This window comes from Vipera ursinii, assembly GCF_947247035.1.
Source record: "Vipera ursinii genome assembly, chromosome: 1".
Lineage (NCBI taxonomy): Eukaryota > Metazoa > Chordata > Lepidosauria > Squamata > Viperidae > Vipera > Vipera ursinii.
The window spans coordinates 181,080,644-181,103,464 of record NC_139512.1 but is presented as its reverse complement, the minus strand read 5'-3'; the positions used below and the strand labels follow the sequence as shown (position 1 = coordinate 181,103,464).

Sequence of the window (22,821 nt, the reverse complement as noted above, 5' to 3'; positions counted from 1 at the left end):
ACCTGGGTAACAAAAATTAGCTACCGGTTCTGCCAAACTGTTGTGAACTGGCTGAATCCCACCACTGGTTACAACAATAAACTTATTATTGTACTTATTTTGCAGCATACATGTTGCAGGAACAGAATAATTCTTGCAGTAAGAGAAGTGATGCCTGAAATAGTTTTACCAATTGTGAATTCAGTTTGGTTCTCCACAAATATGACTAGTCTTTCCTCTAAGAAAATTAGTGAAAGGTTTATAAGCAGTTCATAAATAAATAACCTAACTTAGTTTGCTAGTTTATAAAGAAGAAACAGAAGCAAACATGTTTCTGCAGAGCAAAACTGTTTCTGTAACATGTATACTGTAAGAACTCTAAGTATTTCTTTCTAAGTTTAAATGGCAGCAAAGCAAATGTAGCATATTAATTTACCTAGTTTTACAGTGCCAGGTGTCTTAAGAATTTATTAAGAATCAATTTGGTGTAATGGTTAAAACATCAGGCTAGAAACTGTGAGGCAGCGAGTTCTAGTTCTGTCTTAGCAAAAAGCCAGCTGGGTGACCTTGGGCCAGGCACTCTCTCTCAGCCCGAAGAAGCAGGCAGTGGAAAGCACTCCTCAAAATCTTGCAAAGAAAACTGCAGGGACTTGAGCAGGCAGTTGCAGGAAACAACACTGATTTGAAAACACACACACACAAAATACCATATAAGCTATAAAAGATTTGCTATTAAATTAATGTCTTTGTTGTCTCTAGGAATTTTATTTTTTAAAAAAGAAAGAAAATGCTATCCAGATAATTAAATCATAGCAGTCAGAATGATATCTTTTAATATGAAGAAGAAAATCCATTCTCATTCTTAAAATTGACATTTTGTGGAATGGCTTCATAAGGACAGAGAGTGTATCATCATTAAACATTTTTGAAGCCAAATGCCAAAAGATCACTCAGAATGGTTAAGACCAGCCCCAGCCAGAGAAGCTCCCTGAGTGATTTTGGGTGCATGACTCTCTCTCAACCAGCCCACCTCACTAGGTAGTTGTTATGAGGAAAAATTGGAGGAGGGAGTGCTAGGTAAGCTGTCTTAGGTTCTGAAGGAAAGTTGGGCTGTAACAAAGAAAGAAAGAAATTCTCTCATTTTAAATCTTTGTGATTATTTTTTATAATATATATCTCTTTAAGTTTTCCAAATAAATCAATGGATTTGGCATGTGTTTAATTATGAATACTATATACATATAAGGGACACGGTGGCTCAGTGGGTTAGGACGCTGAGCTTGTCGATAAGAAGGTCGGCAGTTTGGCGGGTCGAATCCCGAGTGCCGCGTAACAGAATGAGCGCCTGTTGCTCATCCCAGCTTCTGCCAACCTAGCAGTTCGAAAGCACGTAAAAATGCAAGTAGAAAAATAGGGACCACTACGTGCACCTTTGGCGTCTAGTCATGCCGGCCACATGACCACGGAGATGTCCTCGGACAAGCGCTGGCTCTTTGGCTTTGAAACGGAGATGAGCACCGGCCCCTAGAGTCGGAAACGACTAGCACGCATGTGCAGGGGAACCTTTACCTTATATACATATAAATACATAGACACAGACAGACATAGACGCAGACACAGATACACACAGACACACACACACATACACACAGACACATGTGTATGTATATGTTTATAGTATTCATAATTAAAAACATGCCAAATCCATTGATTTATTTGGAAAACTTAAAGAGATTTGTTTCTCATTTTGCTGTTAAGACAGTGCAATCTTCAAAAGTTGGTCCAACTGAGTTCAGTGGAGCTTACTTCTTAGCAATTGTCTAATCACAGCTTTCATTATCTTAATTTTTGCTGGATGGCAAAAGAGTAAATAAGAGTAAATAAAAGCTGCATGAAAGATAAGATAAAAACAATATCTACTACAGTGTATAAAAATCCAACTATGGATAGTGCTTTTCATGGTTTCTTTCTTTCTTTCTTTCTTTCTTTCTTTCTTTCTTTCTTTCTTTCTTTCTTTCTTTCTTTCGTTTTGCAGCTGGTAGAACCTTTGACTCCAAGTGGCACAGCACCCAATCAGGCACAACTACGCATTTTGAAGGAAACTGAGCTAAAGCGTGTCAAGATCCTTGGATCGGGGGCCTTTGGAACTGTCTATAAGGTATGTTTCAGTCCTTCATCTGTTGTTCCCAGGAACTTGTGGTTAACCAAGTGAAAAGGTAGAAATCAATGAGCTTCTAGAATAGGATATCAATATCCTTTTCTTAGAATTGTTCAGCTTAATATAATCCCTCTTATTTCTTCTCTTAACCAACTGAATGGCCACTAAGAAGCTGGGAATGGTTGGCAAGAGTTGGAGGACCAAATGCTGTGTAATTTGCTCTACTAGTGCATAAGTTAGCTTGTACCTACAAGCACAGTCAAGTGCTTGCCAGTGTGTGTCCTTGTACCTTCAAGCACAGTCATCTATTGCCAGTGTGAAAGTGTAAGTGGTATGATCAAATTGTGGTTAAAGAGGACTATTTTAACATTTGATGAGACAGCTCTTGTTCACTTTTCCATCACATTTAGGGCATTTGGGTACCTGAGGGAGAGAGTGTGAAGATTCCTGTTGCAATTAAAATACTGAATGAGACAACTGGTCCAAAGGCTAATGTGGAGTTTATGGATGTAAGTAATATGAATGTCCAATTTCAGTTATATGTATGTATGTTATTGATAGTTTAGAGTCAACATATTGCTCCCAACAATCTGGGTCCTCATTTTACCAACCTCAGAAGGATGGAAGGCTGAGTCGACCTTGAGCCCATCAGGACTGAACTCCAATACTGCATTCTAACGACTAGGGAGGCATTAGGGCTCCTATAAATTATACATAGACAACTATTAGCCCACCACTACAGGATCCTGCACCCATATTCTATTGTTTTCTTTTTCTTTTATCATTTCTTCATAAATATATCAATTTCAATGAATTTGACACTGACTCAGGCCTACCCTTTCAATGTCCTTAATCACTTAAGGCTCTCACCACATTATGCCCATCAATTGTTCCATAAGGGAGCAGCAGAAACATTCCTTGCAATTGGTTGCTTCTTCATTTGATGATCTGTGCAGTGGATTATTAATTCTAGGGATGCCAGCAGGATGTATTCAGAAAAGTTGGTAACTGATAATGCAGCTGAATCTCCACTCATTTTTAATGTACAAAGTTCTGTTTATTTTTAATATGCATCACACACAATTGCACTGTTGTAGCTGCCATCTTGATTGTTTTACCACAAGCTGTGGATACTCATTCCAACAGCAGGCAAAGAAACATCATCAGAACAAAGCAAGAGATCTTTGAAATCACACTGCCTTGATGATGCAGCTTTCCCTGCACAAAGCCACATGTGAAATCACTTCATATTCTGTATTTAACCATAAGGTTTTTTTGTCAGAAAAAATTCAAGCTGTCTGTTTGCTAAGTCTTCTATTTCCTTAGATTGTTCTAAGCATCAGCTCAGACTAGAAAGCAATTTTGTTTGTCATTAATAGGTTATCTGTTATCAAACATTGCACCAAACATAATTAACAGTAGTTTACAGTGATACAATTGTCATATTGCTTTATTTTCATTTATTTTATTTATATCCTATTTCTCCACAATATATCAGAATAGAGCTGGAAGGGACCTTGGAGGTCTTCTAGTTCAACCTCCTGCTTAAGCAGAAGACCTTATACCAGGGGTGTCAAACTGCTGGCCTGCAGCACAGACGTGTCATGTGGAAGGCCCGCCCACCCCATTGCCGACAATGGCAAAACAGTCCTGATATGTTGTGCGATATCATGTGATGTTGTGAGTTTGACATGTCTGCCCTATACCATTTCAGATAGGTGGCTGTCCAGTCTTTTCTTAAAAACCTCCAGTGATGAAGCACCTACAACATCCGAAGGCAAGCTGTTCCACTGGTTAATTGTCCTCACTGTGAGGAAGTTTCTTCTTAATTCCAGGTTGCTTCTTCCTTGATTAGTTTCCATCCATTGTTTCTTGTCTTGCCTTCTGGTGCTTTGGAAAATAAGCTAACTCCCTCTTCTTTGTGATAGTCCCTCAAACTCTGGAATACTGCTATCATGTCATCCCCTAGTCCTTCCTTTCTCTAGACTGGCCATACCCAATCTGGCAACCATTCTTCATATGTTTTTGTCTCTATGCCCTTAATCATTTTAGTTGCTGTTCTTTGCACTGTTTCCAAATTCACAACATCTTTTTGTAATGTGGTGAACAAAACTGGATGCAATATTCCAGGTGTGGTCTTACTAAGGATTTATAAAGCAGTACTAATACTTTATGCGATTTTGATGCTATGCTTCTGTTTATACAACCAAGGATTGTATTAGCTTTTAGGTTGCTGCCAAATATGGTGGCTCATATTTAAGTCATTACCTCTAGGACTCCACAGTCCCTCTCATAATTGTTGTTTTTGAGCCAGGTTTCTGTACTTGTTCCTTTGGTTTCTCCTGCCCAGGTGTAAAACCTTGCTTTTCTCCACATTAAATTTCATTTTGTTATATAGGACCCAGTGTCCAAGTCTGTCAAGATCTTTTTGGATCATGTGTTTATCTTCTGGGGTATTGGCTGGTCCTGCCAGCTTAGCATCATCTGCAAATTTGATGAGTTCCCCTTCTATTCTCCCATCCAAGTCATTTATGAAGATATTAAAGAGTACTGGGCCCAAGAAGGAACTGTCATGGCTCCTACAGACAGAGACGAATAAAGCAGAACTCCAAGGCTTGCAAATTCTTCAAAGAACATGTTTATTAGTTACAAAGTATTGGCATGTTAAAAGTGAAAACAAATCTGGATACACAAGCAACAATTCCCCAATACAAAGTTAAATGTCCCACCCACAAAAGCTATGCAAGCAACAACGTTCCCCAATATAATTATTTGGCGGGCTTTTAATGAAATGCTCAGTCTCTATTCTCGGGAGCAGCTGATGACCTTTGTTCCCATGGGACAAAAGATTATTTTGACTAGCGAAGCACCTGGGCAACCTCTCTCCCTCTGTTCTATGTGGCAACCTAGAATGAGAAGGAAAATAGCTGCAATCTTGCTCATTTGTAAAGTTGACAGTCAGCCTCTCTCAAAAAGATAGAGTCTCCTGTAGAGAAAACAAAAAGCAGATTACATATTCCCTTGAGGCTTGTGAGGATATTTATCAAAAAACTTTTTTATTAATCTATCTGTTTTCACATTAGTACATTTCACCCATGCAGCTTCTGAAAGGGGGTAGCCTTTCCACCGAATGAGATATTATAACTTTCCTTTGTACAACCTAGAATCAAGAATTCATTTTATTTCATAATGTGTCTCCCCCTCTACCACTATTGGACCCAGCAGCTTCTTAGAGACAGATCTCCAAGAGGATTCTGATACAGGCTTTAACAGACTGCAATGAAACACAGGGTGAACTTTTCCTAACAATCATGGAAGTTTCAATTCCAGTGTGACACAGTTTATGATCTTAGTGATGGGAAAAGGACCAAGGAATTTTGGACCCAATTTTCTACTGGATAACTAACCTGAAATATTTTGTTGAAAGATAAACCAATTGCCCAACATAAAAGGCTTCTGAGGGGAACATCATTTATCTGCTTGCACTTTGTAAACCTTGGTGGCCTTGGTCAATGCCTTCTTCACATTCATCCAAACCCCCTGGAAGGGTGTGACCGATTGGTCCAAAATCTGGAAAGTAGGAGGTTCCGGTGGGTACTCAGGCATGGGCACAAAATCTTGACCTGTTACTATTTTAAATGGGGTGAGTCAAGTGCTACCGTACACATTCTTATTGTAGGCTACCTTTGCAAAAGGCAGGAGATCAGCCCAGTTAGTCTGCTGGTAATTTACATAACATCTGAGGTACTGTTCCACCATTGCTTTAGCTTTCTCAACAGCTCCATTAGTATTTAGATGAAAAGCTGATGAAAGCCCCTGGGTGGACCCAGTCAGTTTAACAAACTCCTTCGAGAACTTAGCAGTAAACTGGACCCCTCTGTCAGAAATAATTAGCTTTGGGGCACCATGTAGTCAATATATCTGTTTTAAAAACAGTTTGGTAAGCTTCTAGGCAGAGGTGAATCCTGAGCAAGTGATGAAATGCTCTTGTTTAGAAAATAGATCAATCACAGTCCATATTACAGTGTTTCCCTTGCTCTCAGGTAACTCCACTATAAAATCCATAGCTATCTCCTTCCAAGGCTGGGAAGGGTCAGCAACTTGTTGCAACAATCTTGGGGGTTTTCCAGGATGCCTCTTCATGAAAGCATAGGTTGCACAATTTTTAACATAACTCTCCATGTCTTTTTTCATTCCTGGTCACCAAAATTGCCTTTGCACCAGATGCGATGTCTTCAAAAATCCAGAGTGATCCACCTGCTTAGCATCATGACTCAGTTGTAGTGCTTGGAGCCTGAGGCCATCTGGGAGTTATAACTTGGAACTGTTGCAAGCTAGTCCTCCCCCTTAAGGTTAAAATAGATTTGTTGTCTTTAAACCAAGCATCAGTCTCTAACTTCTCCTTCAATTCTTTTAGTGAGTGATCATCAGGACCAGCAGGTGGTCTCTATGTTTGTGATCTGGTTGTTATTTGAGAAGCAGATTGCAGTGGAGGAGTAATGGAGTTAATTACTTCCTGTTGGTGGCTCTTGATCTGGGGCATTCTAGATAAAGCATCAGCCAAAAAGTTCTTATCCCCAGGAAAATATTTTAAAGTGAAATTAAAACATTTGAAGTACTGAGCCCACTGAACTTGTTTCAGGATAATTTTCATCTTCTGTGGCTCGGATTGGGGTTTGGCATTGAGCTTGGTGAGAAGGGAGGCCTCGACACTTGGGTCCTGACATGCCCATTTGCTTTTTTCTCTTCCCCCTCTGGGAGCTCTTCACATCAGCCATGATTGGCACGCTTTGAGATTGAGGGTTGGGAGCTGGGCACTCCACAGCATGGTGACCCATCTGACTGCACCAGTAGCACTTGATAGGAACCCTGGCTAGTACTTGGGAGACGCTGGTGGCTGCAGTGGCTTGGGGACATCAGCTATAGAGGTATTTCTCCTGGACGTGCTGCAGTTTTGGTTCGGTGGTGTTTTACTTTCTGGGGCAGTCCAACTTGATGTCCAGCACCACTGCCATGTGGTACCACTCAAGCAGTAGGTTAGGAAAACCTCAAATGATGCAGGCTTGAAGCAAGTCGTGATCAGTAACCGATTAGCAACTCTCCTGAATTCACAAACATACTCCTTAGTGGGGCGACCTCTTTGCTTCAGGTGGTGGATCTCCTTCTCAGTCAGCAGATCTCAGGATTCATCTTCAGAATGACCCCCCAGTTGCTCAATGAATAGATTAATATTGTGCCATTCAGGGGCCCCTTCATCATGGAGTTTGGTCACCCAGTTGTCCGCTTTCCCTCTAAATTTGCTACCGTAGCATTCACCATATAGCCCCATCCAGGTAGGCATAAATGTAGTGATCTAAATGAGCCCACACCTGGTTTAGGAAGCTTCTTGGGGTCCCCATCAAAGGTGGGCTTGATAGAAGGCGACTCAAACCTTGGCAGAGCCTCCTGCACCTGCTGCTGGGCTTGGGCGGCTCTGACAGCCTGAGTTCTGTTTTGACTAGCAGCAGTTTCATTTTTCTCCTCCATTTGGAATCTTTGCTGAGTCTTTACCGCTCTCCCAAAATTGAGTGGGTAGGTGATTGGGGCCCAGCACCCCAAGAAAACAAAGTTTTATGAGACTTGGTTTAATGTCATGATTCCGATAGATAGACGAATAAAGCAGAAATCCGAGGCTTGCAAATTCCTCGAAGAACATGTTTATTAGTTACAAAGTATCGGCACGTCAAAAGTGAAACCTAGTCTGGATGCACAAGCAACAATTCCCTAATACAAAGTTAAATGTCCCCTCCCACAAAAGCTATGTAAGCAACTACATTCCCCAATATAATTATTTGGTGGGCTCTGTATGAAATTCCCAGTCTCTATTCTCGGGAGCAGCCAATGGCCTTGGTTCCCATGGGACAAAAGATTATTTTGACTAGTGAAGCACCTGGGCAACCCCTCTCCCTCTGTTCTATGAGGCAACCTCAAATGAGAAGGAAAATGGCTGCAACCATGCTCATTTGTAAAGCTGACAGGAACCTTACGGTACCACATTGCTTACTTCCCTCCATGCAGTAGTACCATTAAGGATGACTTGTTGGGTATGGTTTGTCAGCCATATACAAATCATCTGGTGGTAATGCTGTCTATCCCACATTTTTCTAGTTTACCAAAAACTAGGCTGTGTCCAAGAAGAATAAATTTAAAATACCACTAAGATAGTGATAAAAATAAAAAATGTATTTACCTGCTGGCAGAAAATTAAAAAAAATGGAGGGAATGACTGATCAATATATTTTCCATCAAGTTTGCTGGAAAAAACTCACTGCTTCTTTAAGTTAATTGGTAATTTCAAAATGTGACTCTTTTCTCAGACAGAAAGAACCATGTATTAATGAATGGAAGCTTTGAATGGATTGGAAATGGCAATAACAATCAACATTTATTAGATAGTAAGAATAGTTAGATTTGATGTGGGGAGATTGAACAATTGAGATATATTTGATTCAGATTTCTGAATCAGTTTTTCAAGGCTTTTGCACAATTGATTTGAAGGCCTTCAGTTTGATTCACCTCAAATCACTGATCTGATTCAGAAAATTGATTTGATTTAGAGATTCAGCTGAATCACCTCTCAGAAGAACCTCTGAATTGTAACTTTGTTCAATCCTGTTAGATATTTCCCCAAACATGAGATTATCAAGATCTTAAATCTTATTGTTTACTTTTTAAAAATATATGTATGGCTTTCCAGTTTATAAACTGAGTTATTAAAGTGATTTATAAATAAAATAGTTGAACACCCAATATATTCAATATGAATTATAAGTGATACCATTGGAAAAGAAAATGATGGGGGGGGGGAAGGAAAGGAAAGCCCACAAAAGGTAAGCAGCAAATTGGTTTTCTGGAATAAGTATAACTATTAAATTGCATTAGGGTTCCCTGGAGTTTTACTTTGTATAACAATGGAGTTCATATGCTTCATAAAATAGATACAGTAAAACCTCTGAAAGTTGACCACTGAACAGACCTAATGAAAGTGGTCAACATACAGAACAACTGTACAGATATGTACATGTGCCTCATTTTATTGTACAGCTTTTATTAGAGAATGCCATACAGAAAGACACATAGTGAAAACACAGGAAAATCATTCATACAATACGTATCATATAAAATCAATAAATTTACATATGTATTGTTTTCTCATGGTTTGAGCATTCTTTCTGAAATAAAAGAGTCAATTTTAGTCTATTTCTTATTCTTCTGCTTCATCAATTGCTTCCAGCTGTCAACGCTGCTAACTTTGGATGTTCCCGCTTTGACAATTGATGAAAATGCAGCCATTTTCTCTTCTCCTTTACTATGCTTTTTCTTGCTTTTAGAAATCAGGTGTGTGGGGGGGGAGGGAGTTGGAATGAAAGCTCAGCTATACATAACAATAACACTGCTGTGGGAACCCAAGGGCAAGCTGATAACATTTTGGCAGGCTGAGGAGCTGGGGAGAAAGCCCAAGCTTTTAACTAATTGGGGAATGTGATTTATGACAGCTTATTGGGGGTGGGAATTGTACTTTGTTACTTTGTATCCAGGGGTAGGGAATTTAGTTTTTGGGTTCAACTATGTTGAGCTGATACTTTGTTTCCCAAATAAAATGTTCTTTAAGGAAGAATTTTGCCTGGAAGTTCTTTTGATGGGTTTCATCTATTGGAACTATGACACCAGCACTTTTCCGCTGGGTTGTACCTCAGTCAATACTGATTGGAAAATTGCTTCTGGGTCAGGGTTAAGGTTAGGATTTTGCTTCAGGAGATGGACCCTACCTTTGCATTTTAGCAATGATCCACTGCAGAAGCTGGGCTCAATAGTGCATTTTGAATGTTTTAATTATGCCTTGGTCAAGAGGTTGAAGTTTTGATGTAGTGTTTGGAGGCAAAAATTTCAGTTTCACATTTGTAAGATGATTCACTTGGGGATGGCTAGGACAATTGTCTACTACAAAGAAAATGGACCGTTTATTCTTCATTTCTTGGTCAATACTTCTTATCCACTCCTGAAATAGGGCACCAGATTTGTTAGATTTCCAGGTGATGGGAAGGTCTTTGGGCTGCAGGTTTTTGAATGAGTGTGGCTTTGCCGATTTACCAATCACCAAAGGTTTTAGCTTCTTTCCAGTTAAGCTAAAGCACAGCAGAACTGTAAAGTTTTCCACTCTTACATTTGTCATCCCTCATAATGAGGTTCCTGACAGGCATTGCCTTGAAAAAGAATTCACTCATCAGCATTAAAGATGTTGTCATCTTTACTGCTGAGTCAAACTCAAGAATATTGTATTCTTTGATATTCTTTTTGAAATAAATTCATTGCTACCAATTCTGCATTTTACTTTTCTTGCCCTTGGTGCAGACTGGTCTCAACTGGTCAAGTTATAGAGAGTAAATTAATACTGTATATCAAGGTCCAGATGGTCAAGTTACAACTTACAGAGGTGGTCAATATAGAAAGATTGGCTTTCTATTGTGTACATGTAATATATATCCAGTCTATGAAAATAAGGTCAGCTTAGGGAGATGGTCAGCTATGGAGGTTTGACTATATCACTGTGATGTTCTGCCAGTATTTGAATATTAGGAGATCTTTTGGACTTTATTAAGGTACATTTATTAAATATATGCTTAAGAAAGTTAACAGTTATATTTGCCTGCTTTTGCCATGGAATAAGATTCCATGATGCTGACCCTCATTCTGTGCTACAGCAATTCTGCTTCCTTCTAGAAAGAGTAGCCCAGCCACTCCACTCTTCTAGATGACTTCTAGTTTTGGTTACTATGATTAGTACTGTCTCCATGTGAAGACCTTTTGGACACACAGTGCTAATTGTGACTACATGATGGAAATACACTTCACCTAACCTGTTTCTGAATGCAGTTCAGCATACTGATGTGTCTTGAAATCTTAACAGTCAGAGCCTGTTTTCTTGAAGGGTTGTCTTCTTGAAAAAGAATCTGCCTACTTTGATGAGAGCAAAGGAAGGATCATGGGAATGGTGTATCTCTGTGCAATAGCTCTTCTGTGATAAAGCTGCATATTTGATCAAAGCTGTTCAAGCCACTGTTTGATACAACCTTTTCTTTAGAAGTGGACATAGGCACATATTGGATTGATTATAATCATACAAACAGAACTCTCCCACAAACTGGCAAAATGAACCCTGTATTATTGTCATGTTGTCCTTGGGCTAGCTTTGGGAGGTAAGAATGGTTCACGTTTTCTTTTAAAAAAATCTTTGGCTTATGCGTTTTGGCTAGTTACTAGTCTCAGATTTAAAGCTGCATAAGTGCGTATTCTTTTTATTGCAAAGATAATTTTGCACTCGGCTGTTGCCTTTTGATGGTATGGGGAAGAAGTAAGATGTCATGTGATATGGTGAATGTTTTATTCTGACTCATCATGCATAGATGGCTATTTCAGCCTAACCCATTAGAGTGAGAGTACAAAAGATATGCCAGTGGAATGCCTGCTTTCTGTGGGAGACCAAGTGATTAGCACTAGGAGCTTGGCTTTATCTTCACTCTCTGAATGATGGCAAAAAGAAAAGGAGTGCTTTTTGTGACCATTTGGGCCTTAAATGTTGCACAGCTGGAGGAGAATAGGCCATGGCAATTCAGTAACCCAGCTATCATTTCAGAGCCCTTGAACATTTTCTAATGTACTTGTAATGACCATAATGACATAATGCACCTTGTAACTAGATGATGTGGCAGCTCTTTCCTATATTTATCACAACAGGAAACAGTGAAGTGAATAGTAAAGAAAATCCCAAGGTTTGATAGGTGACTTTTTCCCCCTATCCCAGGGGTAGGAAACCTCGGCTCTTTTATGACTCATGGACTTCAACTCCCAGAATTCCTGAGTCAGCATAACTGACTCAGGAATTCTGGAAGTTGAAGTCCATGAGTCAGAAAAGAGCCGAGGTTGCCTACCCCTGCCCTATCCCAACAAATTGTGTTTCTCAGAGGTTGTTCAGAGGTGCTTTTCATTTTTATTCATCTTTCTTTTGCTTAAATGATAGAAATCTTATTAGAATTTTATAGGATTGAAACCCATAAAGTCCCAAAGTTCCCTGAACTAAACCTATTGTTACTCTGAGTTAGGTGGCATCAACTTTGCATGTGCAGGAAAGTGGGTAGGAATCTGGATAATTTAATTTGCTTCCACTGTATCTCTACTACCAAGAATGCTTATGTTTTCTTTCCTTTTTTTTTCTTTGTGACCACCTGAGTCAAAATAACTTGAATAGCCTTGGGTACAATGTATCTTGACTTTGGGGCATCATTTGTCACTCTACTTTAGAAAAATATCTCGGCCACACTTTGAACAGAGAAAATCACAGAGTTTAGTTGTCTAACAACTTTTTATCTTAACTGTTCTTCAAAGAAGAGAGACTTTACAAAAAAAAACTCAGCTGAGATTTGAAGCTTGAACCTTGAAATTTTTTTTAAAGAGATATGTCTTGATAATTAGACTGCAAGAACAAAAGAAACCTTTTATAAAGCACATTTTGGCTGCTCTGAAATGTAATCATTTTTATGAAGAACCTGACTTGTTTTGCAAAATGTGAGTTTAGAAAAAGCTGGGATTTCTTACAGTTTTTTCTTTAGCTACTTCAGCTTGCTTTGTTTTAATTATTTAGGGAAACAATCAAAATGCAATTAATAGCAAGATATTACATTTCTAACTTAGGGAGAAGGAGAACAGCCCTGAGAACAGTTTTCTAAAATCGAGAGAATCTGGAGGTTTGTTTGTTCAGTTATGTGTATGGTGGTGTTTCTGCAATTTAAGGAATGTGATAAATGAATGTGATAAATTGAAGTGCAAGTACTTACAATCCCATTTCTATAGCCACTTCTTTACATAAGTCTATGTGTGTATGACGGTATTAGATATTTCGCTATTCTATTAGGATTGCATATCCTTAAAAAACTAGTTTGTGGACTTTTAGTTCTACTAATCAACTGTTCCATCTGCTGAGTCACTTTGGGGCCTGAACTAATCTATAGGTTCTCAATGACTATTATAGCCATAAAATATATGTCTGCACATATGGAAGGTAATCCTGGTAAGCCCTTGACTTATAACCACAATTGGGACCGGAATTTCCATCACTAAGTGATGTGATTGTAAAGTACAACATCAGTAGACTCCCCTCCCCTTGCTTAGCAACAACAATCCTGGCATTCTCCTTTCCCATTGTTAACTGAATTCCACAAGTTATTAGCTAAGGATCTACCCAATCCAAGCCATTCTGGGCTTGGTCCCTCCCAGCCCCAGTCCTTGGTAAGGGAAGAGATTGTAACTCCCCAAAACTGCTTGTTCCCACTGAAATGTCTCATGAAGGACAAGTGGGAGGCCGTAGGCAAAGTTCAGACATTTATTTAGTTCAGGTCCGGACAGCTGACAGGCAACACAAACCGGCTTTTATAGAGAACTGTCAAAACATTACAACCAATCAGTGAACCGTGCTTTCCCGCCGCTAGGGTGGCAGCCAATAGCCTTGCAGCAGTCTGACAGCTCTGGGGCTGTGTTTTCGGCTGCTAGGGGAATCCTCTCAGCTGAGCGGCCGGCTCAGCTGGAGGACCTGATTGGGGACCGCCGTGCTGACAGCTCCGGCGGCTGTCAGCCGGATCGGTCTTGGCGCGTGCGTGTTTGCTCTCGGCAGTTCTTTTGACAACTGTCACTGTCAATGGCTGCCTGCGGGTTTGTGCGCATGTGTTGTTTCTTCCGGCAGCCTTTTGACAGCTGTCAACTGTCAACGGCTGCTGGGTCGGAGTTTGCCCAAGATGTTTGAAGGCTCCCGGGGGTTTGGTATTTATCACCCACTCATCTTTGCCCTTGCCTCCACCCGCACCCTCTCTTGAGGACAGCAAAAAGCCCCGAACCATGCAACTCTGGAACTGCTTGCTACACTACAGCTCAGGGACCTCTTGGCATGCTGTAGCTCTGGGGCTGCAAGAAACCCTGAGCTACTGTGCCCTGTGAAGCTGCAACTTCTTCAGCCACCCCAGGATGTACCAGCAGTGCAATGCAAAGCCCCAGCCACCCCAGCAGCACAGCACAAAGGCCTAGCTGTCCTGCATTTGACCACCCTGGCTGACCTTTGACATTTTCTTGCTTCTGTTTCTTACAAGGTGTGCCTGTGAAGTGGTTGCTGGCCATGTGAGGCCATCGTCCCCAGGTCTCTTAAGAAAACCACCATGCATGACCCTGGGAAGAAAGCCTCATTTGGCCAGCAGCTGCTTCACAAAGGGCCCGGTTCAGCATGCTTGTTCAGCAGAGGTAACAAGAAGAGGTCAGCTAGAGCAGGGCTTTTCAACCTTTTCGCCCATTGTACCAGTTCTAGGATATGGCAACATCCGAGTACCACCAGTCGCCTAGCAAGGTGTCAAAAACTTGATGACCAAAATAAAAGGGAAAAAGTAAAAAAGTGATAAAGTACAAGTAGTCCTCAACTTAAAACAGTTCGCTTAGTGACTGTTCAAAGTTACAATGGCACTGAAAAAAGTGCCCCCAAGCAAGACACCTGCCTGCCCGCCTGGCAGTGCTCTTCCTCCTGTCCAAGGTTTTCATTGTTGTGAGCATTTCTGTTGAGGATTGGCAGGGTGGGGTGGGGTGGGGGGTGCTTGGTTTTTATTTTTCCCCCGCTGGGTGCTTGCAGCATGTTTTGGTCACTTCACATGACCCTGGGACACTGTGACCATCATAAATATGAATCAGTTGCCAAGCATCTGAATGTAAATCACAAGACCCTGGAGAAGCTGCAACATTCCAGCTGATCGGCGCTTCTTCTGGGCTCAGCAGAAGCACCATGATCAGCGCCGAGCTCCAGCTGGAGCCTGGCACTGATCCTGGCGCTTCCGCTGAGCCCTGACAGCCCCAAAGAAGTGCTGATCCTCATGCTTCTGCTGAGCCCTGACAGCCCTGGAGCTCCAGCCATCTCTCGCTCAGGCTTGTGTGGTGCTGCCATTCCCCTCCCCTGCTACCACTTTTCTAGGATGGTGGCGTACCACCCGCCAGGTGCCAATGTACCACTGGTTGAAAAGCCCTGAGCTAGAGCAGCAGGAACCGTGGAGTGCAGGAGGTCAAAGGGGAATAAATAGGGGGATATAGGCAAGTGGAGGGAGTTGAAGCACTCCTGCTGATACTGATTGTGCAGTCATAGGGGCATTGCAACAGTCATAACTTTGGGGACCGATCATAAGGCCCTTTGTTCAGTTCCTTAAAATGGTCGCTGAATGGCTATAATTCAAGAACTACCTATAATTAGATCTATATACTCAGTGGAGGAAGGATGAGACACAAATGTGACAAATGTTATAGCAGCATGTGGTTCAAAACTTGCCATTTATCATGGGGGGGGGGAGAGATACATTCCTTTTCAAACATCCCTGACAGTATAAAAGTAATGCTAAAATGCTGTTTTCTAACATACATACCCTTGCATGTGTTAAAAATCTTTTGTTAGATTAATGCATGGATCTATATAGCAAATCCTTCTGGGTGCTAGAAAACTCAAATAGCAACGTAAATGCCTCTTTATTGCTTCCTTTATCTTTTCTTGAATTCTGAATAAATAAATAAAAATAACAATTTCAGTAAAATTAAAGTAAGTGCAAGACTGCAGGATCCATTCTAACAAGATAATAGTCTACCAGATAATAAACAATATATACAAAAAGAAAGATATAAAGACATACCCTTAGTCCTCTTTAACATAGCATTCCCAGAGAAATCCAAATGTTCTTAAGAATGCCATTAACACCTGGATCTTCCAAGCAAACTTACAGGGTTGAGATGTTGTAATGTTCCCTTTACTTTTTTAATGTAAATGATGTCCCCAGTGAATATATTAATGTGTTTTGGGCTTTCATTTTATTGCATTTTTGTTATTCTTTTTCATCTAATTTACCAGATACATATGTCACACAAAATATTGATTTAAGTAGGATATATAAATGCACTAAATAAAGATAGGGGGGAAAATAAGCATCAGATATTGCAGCACAAAGGCAGAAAGCATACAAATGTACACAGCTTCTCTCTTGCGTCTTTATCCAAAAACATTCTCATATTCACACACAACAAGAAGGTGACATAGAAAGGGCAAGAAAGTTTGATGTATACATTAAGGTCAATGTAGATAGATTCCTTCAAGAAGTGAAAGAGAAAGGCACCAGGAACAGATCTTCTTTACAAGTGAATGAGTTTTAATTACTCCTCACAAATAAGGCATCCCCAACCCTTGGACTGCAAGAGCTATTGCTAAGAAAATCCACTGCCCTTCGCTCCCCTCCAAAACTGCTATAAAAATTGCAGCATAGAAGGATCAGAGAAATTTGTGTTGAGTATACCTAAAAGGTTTGAATTTCTCAATCAGGAGTGCAGAGAACATTAGTAGATGACCACCCATAGAGCTATGTGAGAAATGTAAAGTAAGTTTATTATAACTGTGGAAAATGTGGGAAGAGGATTTTAATGCAAGAGGATAAAAGATTGGGTTCTTAGATTCTATCAGCAGATGGAACCAGCTTTAGTTCTGATGCAACAAGAAACATTCAAACCCGGCAATGCTATTTGAGATTCTGGAAAGCTTCAGCCAAGTTCTAGCCTACAAATGAAACCTAATGGTCTGAAACGCTTGATGAGATTTTTTAAACAAAACAAAACAAAACAAAAAACAAAAAACTCTTCAAATAAATGTTAACACTTATGCTATGCTCAACCCTTCTAAATTGTTTTAATACAGAGTAGGTCATTTGATTTGAAAGTAGTTAGGAGAATATTGTTTATGATCTATCATCAGAATGTCAACTCTACATAGTGGAGTACATTCATGATTAGAATGTAAAATTAATTATTTAGAATATTAGTAAAACAGAGAAATATAGCCCCACTATCCAATTGACCTTGCATTAGGTAAAGATAATAAACACCTCTAGATTAAAGCTTGATTACTGATTACTTCATGGACACATCCATGCTGTTTCCTTGGCAGTGTTATAGAAATAATTTGTCATTGCCTTCTTTCTGGGCAGTTTTGTATTCCCAGTCTAGCCTACAGTCCTGGTACTCCCTAATGATTTTATTCCTGTATACGCTTAAATGTTTCATTATTTCTCTGAAAATAATTAGGGGCTGCAAGCATAACTCTGCATACATAGACTTCTTTGGGACTCCCCAAGCTCATTGATATGAAGACAGTTTGACTGATCTGGTTAGCCAATGTTGGGCCAGAAGCTAATAATAGAAGACACTTCTGCTAAGTTTGTTCGGGGAAAGTTACACTAAAGTTTTGGAGATATGATTTGAAATAATTCTCCTATATTCATTTGTTTCCTGATAACAAAGCCCATAAATTGGATTTGTTTTATAAGTAAAATCCAAGCCAGCTTCTTGGTTTCTTCCACATGTATTGTGGCTCTCTAATATCTCTGGAAAGAAATCTGGCTAATTGGAGATAATGTTTTGTTTAGAAATACATGAAGAAAGAGGAAGAGGGAGATGTCTATTTGTTGTCATCCTCTCACACATAAAAACATGGCAATGAATAGAATCAGCCAATGGATTCTTTTTTCAATATATTAGAAGTTCAGGAATATATATGCCCAGGAGAATGAATTTTAACTCTTCCATTATAAGTAGGCATAATTTTTATCGTGCAGAGAAAGCATACTTGGTTGTGTCAAGATGCAATAGAAATGGCTTCCTGCTGTAGCACTCCTTTTTCCTAGAAGCATAGTACTTTGTCCCTATATATTTTCTGGGAGCCCTATGAAAAATCTGGTCCTCATTGTGGATCAGCTCAGAAAAGGAAGATTTATCAATTATCATTTAATGCACAGACACTTCAGTGTATGAGTTCCTGGCAGGAACAGTCTTGTTTACTCGGGGATACCCACTCTTGAAATTGGTGGAGAAAAGGTGTCAGGCACTAACTCCCTGGAGCAATCAACTTGTAAAAAACAGAAACTGGCTTATCCATTACATTTATCTACTTTTAAATGAGGATGAGAAGGGCGGCAGGTCAAACCCATTCCAGCTGCCATTTGTGAAGGTACTTAGAAGGGAATCTCTACTCATGATTTAAACTGTAGACTCATTTCCATGCTGAATCCCAGTCAGTAGATACAGACATATTTTAAACAAATTTCTATTTTAAAACTGTTTCTAAAGCAGTTTTCCCAAAATAAAAAATACAGTGCACTTTGTTCCTAGTCTTGGCAGAACCTGAGACTGTATGGAGTTTGCTAAAGCTAAAGCAATGTCTGCATAGGAATAGACCATGATTTCATTCTGGAACAAAGTACAGAACTTGTACCATGGGATTTTTAATCCCTCCCCTCAAAGCATCATATATCTTTAATTTCCATAAAGGGATCAATCACCTTTCCCAGATTTATGGAAGGCCATTGTTTGTTTTAACTGAAATAATAAGATTCGTTCAAAGGTAGAGGCAGGGCTAGGGAGGAGATGCAGGTACCTTCCACAATTGACATGCATCCAGTCTCCTAAGGAAGTAAAAGTCACCATATTCACTCTCACATCATAGCACCAGAGACGGTTTTCTCCTTCCAAAAGGAATGTAACTGCAGGTTTTGCTTACATTTTTTCAGGAATTCTGATTCTTAGAACTACTCTGTAGGCTGAAGCTATATTTTTCTTGTTTATTTCCTTTTAAACTCAGTGTTTGTCTTTTTTAAAAAACAAATTATAGTAAAATATTAATATTAAATAAAATTAGAGATGTAATTATCAAACAACAAGGTTCCCCTTTTGTAAATAATGAAAAGAAAGAAAGAGAGAAAGAGGCACTGAGTTTTAAAGCAATATTTGTTATCTAGAACTCTGCAGTTAGTACCAATATTTTAATATTGTAAAGAATTAAAGGTCTGTATCAAAGAACATTCAAGAATTTTCTCTTCATGCTTCTAGTTTTTTTGGCAATTCAGAATAGACATTTTGGCATTTCAATTTCTAAATGATAATAGATTTGCCAGGCTGTTAATAAATAAATGCTTTATGGTATCCATGTTAATAATACAAGGTATTATTTTCTTCAGTGTATATGTAAGAGTTTTGTATGATTCAAGGTTAACAGTCAATCAGCACGTTTGACTGAAGCAGAGCTGGCTAGATATTGAAGCCAATGAAAATATGTTGAAGAAATAGAGCCCGGTGGCAAAAAGTCAAAAATAATTTTGAAACCATTTTTTCAACTAACGAATTTTATTAAAAGGCATGAGCTTTCATCAGCTGCACCTCATTTCATCATATGGATAGAATGGTTGGATGGAAGTAGGATTTAAAGTGTGGCAAGAATAGGAGGGGAGAGGAAGATAGGTTGGGCAGATGCAAGTTGTATGAGAGACAAATTAGGACTACCTTATCAATTAATAGCTGTAATGTAGTAAAAAAAACAGTATCGAACATACAATTAAGTTTGTTGAGATCTTCTGAAATTGTCTGAAACCATTTGATATATGAGAGTGCAGCTGTCTTTCACTCAGTGGTGCTATTAAAATCTTATTTTTCCAAAACAGTCACTTAAAAGTCTGCCTTAGAATATCCTGGGAGATGGAAATACTATTTTTTCCCTTGTTTTGATTCTTGATGTCAGATCTATATGTGTCCATTAATTCTTTTGTGCAAATGGGTATGTTTGTGTTTTCAGCTAAGTAATTTTTAAAACATTATTTGCTGGGGGAAAAAATAAACCTCTCCCTCCCCCCCAAAAAAAAACACAACAAAAACTGAAGTACTAGGGTTACTCTTATCTGATGGACCACGATAGCATGATAATACATCTGAGTTGAAAGTTAGGAATCAAACATAGAAGGCATGAGAAAACGAACAACATGCAATTAATCATCCCAGTTGCAGTGTACCGAAGAGCCAAGAGTTTAGAAATTTAGAGGTTTAGACAGATTAGGTTAAGGACATCAGACAGATTTTTGCCATTGTAAATTAGATCAAGTGCTAATGCACAGACAGAAGAAAGATCTTAGGATATCTGATTCCTCATTCTTTATCATTATGTAAAAACAGCCTGAACTTTGGACACCTGTCAGATCTATTCTCATGCTGAACAAATGAACAAACAGAATCTCCAGCAGGAGCAGAATCCTATCACATCCTATTTCATATACTATGTGCTTCTGTATTTACAGACCCTAAACAATGATAAATGAAAATGAAATAGATGAAATGTTCCCAAAGCACTGATTTAGTTAAATGTCATCCAAAATTGAATCCACTATTTCTAGGAATATTTAACAATTCTTTTTCTATTCATCTTTTTAAAAAATCAGCCCTTATCTTTGCAAAAATATTAGCCATAAAAACCATCTTCAGGCATGCTGATATTCAGAGTATAAAAAAGAGATTCCTAAATATTGTATCTATTCCTTGGTTTTGGAAAAGAACCTCAATGGAGTCCCTGTGACAATATCAGTTTTTCAAGATAGTCCAGACAAGAAGCACCAACCATGAGTAAATAACACTATCTTTATTTTAAGGTTATAGTAACAGCATCTTGAAAAACTGAAAGGTTATTTCTCCATGTTTACCTTTACCATCCAAGAAACTAGGGAGAATCCCTTTTGAGACTTTTGCCACAACCCCATTGCTTCTGTAGGCTACTGCTTATCTGACAGTGACCTAGTTTACTTTTCTCCTCAAGGACATTCTTTGAATAGTCACTAAATGGATGGTTGTAAGTCAAGGACCACCTATATATCTCAGAAAAACATAGCAATTATATTTGTAATTTAGAAAGCAAGAGGTTATAAGTTATATGTTCATTAACATTTATTACATGTGAGGTGTGAATCATAAAATAAATGCCATGTTAGGAGGAATATAAAAGGATGACTCATAAGGTCATTTCAGCTTCTGAAGAGCATCATTTGATACTTAGGCTAGCAAACACTTCACATCAGAGGGTTTTTTTGAAGACTATGCCATGCTGAACTAATTTAGCAATCTGTGATATGTTTTGGTTTTTTTTTGTCAGTTGTAACCTGTAATAGAATTGAGTTACAGTAAAATATTTTTTTCTACCTCAGATAAAATTTGAAAATTATAAATCTGCATTTTTTAAAATCCCATTTATATCCCGCCCTTCTCCGAAGACTCAGGGTGGCTTACAATCTAAAGCACACAAACCAATAGCAATAGCCTTCATTCTATGTATATGCCTGCTTATTAGGGCTTTCGGGTGGCCCCAAGCGGCATTATTACAAAGTCAGCTTATTGCCCCCAACAATCTGGGTCCTCATTTTACCTACCTTGGAAGGATGGAAGGCTGAGTCAACCTTGAGCCTGGTGGGACTCGAACCTGCACTAATTTAAGATCCAAGAGAAAATTGGATACAAACATGCACATGAACTTGGGGAAGCAGGATTCCGAATGCTATGACAACTGCAGTGGCATCCATCTGAAAACAGAATTCCACAGGAGACCTTCCCTGTCCATTTAAGAACTGTGGGTACAGGGAGTAACAGAAGGGATGAAATTTCTGCCAATTGTACAACTATATAGCCAAATGTAACTGTAGCTAGCATAAAATGTTTGAATTTACTTTGGAAATAATTCTGAAAAGGTCCATCAAGTATATGGAAGCATGAAAGAAGCAATATCTGCAACAATTTCACTCAAGACTTTTTGTAACTTTTTTTTTTATTGAAAAGTTTTAAAATACAGTTTTCCTTTAAAAAGCCCCCCTTCCCCCTCCCTCCTCCCCCCCTACCTCCCCCTTTTTGTAACTTTATGTATCAGCTTCATGATTCAGGAACCTGCTACATGATGAGAAAAAGAGCAGCTGCTTTAAATGATCTCACACAAGTGCTATGTTCAAACTTTGCTGCACTTCAAAGTATCCTTCCTGAATTATTTTGCAAGGCGCTATACTACATTATTTTGGTTGATTGCTTGTCAGATTTGAAGGTCAGATGTGTCTGAATCAAAAATTAGGTAACCACATAGAGGGCCTCTGCTACATCATGGATTAAGCAGGAAGCAAGGAAATGAAAAAGACAGACAAATTAAACTGTCTGAATAAGAAAACCTGCAGTCCATGTCTATGTTAAATTTTAAACTATGCAGTGCAGAGTATTGCAGAACAGGTGGTCCTCGACTTATCACAATTCATGTAATGCCTTTCAAAGTTACAATGGCGCTGAAAAAAGTGACTTATGACCATTTTTCACACAACCATTGCAACATTCCCTATGCTCAAATGATCAAAAGTCAGCTGCTTGGCAACTGGCTCATATCCATGGCTGCAGCGTCCAGGGGATCATGTGATCACCCTTTGCAACCTTCTGATAAGCAAAGTCAGTAGGGAAGCCAGTGTCATGGTTCTGACAGATGAAACTCTTTAAAGAACTTCGAAGCATTGTTTACCTTAAAGAATCTTTATTTGAATAGCATAGCATCGGCACTAACATAATCGAAGCCAAAAACTGAATTCCTCTCCCCTGAGCACATAGTATCAAAGCACAATTCCCTCCTCTAATTTACAGTAATAAATCACATTCTCCAATTAGTTTGAAATTCAGGCTTTCTCTCCAGTTCTCCAGCCTGCCAATTCTTATCATCTCTTATTTCAATAACCTTGGTGCACACTAGTTCAGTATTGTTA

At 39.1% G+C, this 22,821-nt stretch overlaps 1 protein-coding gene across 2 annotated transcripts in view; it reads left to right on the top strand.

Annotated features, from left to right (window-relative positions):
* Positions 1–22,821, top strand: part of ERBB4 (erb-b2 receptor tyrosine kinase 4) — a gene marked incomplete at both ends in the record, with an annotated part of 1,101,913 nt that overhangs the window by 918,477 nt on the left and 160,615 nt on the right. For both annotated transcript variants that reach the window (XM_083354418.1, XM_083354419.1), the window contains 2 exons: positions 2,015–2,137; positions 2,548–2,646. In XM_083354418.1, the coding sequence (XP_083210544.1) occupies positions 2,015–2,137; positions 2,548–2,646 (222 nt within the window). The remainder of the gene's footprint in view (positions 1–2,014; positions 2,138–2,547; positions 2,647–22,821) is intronic.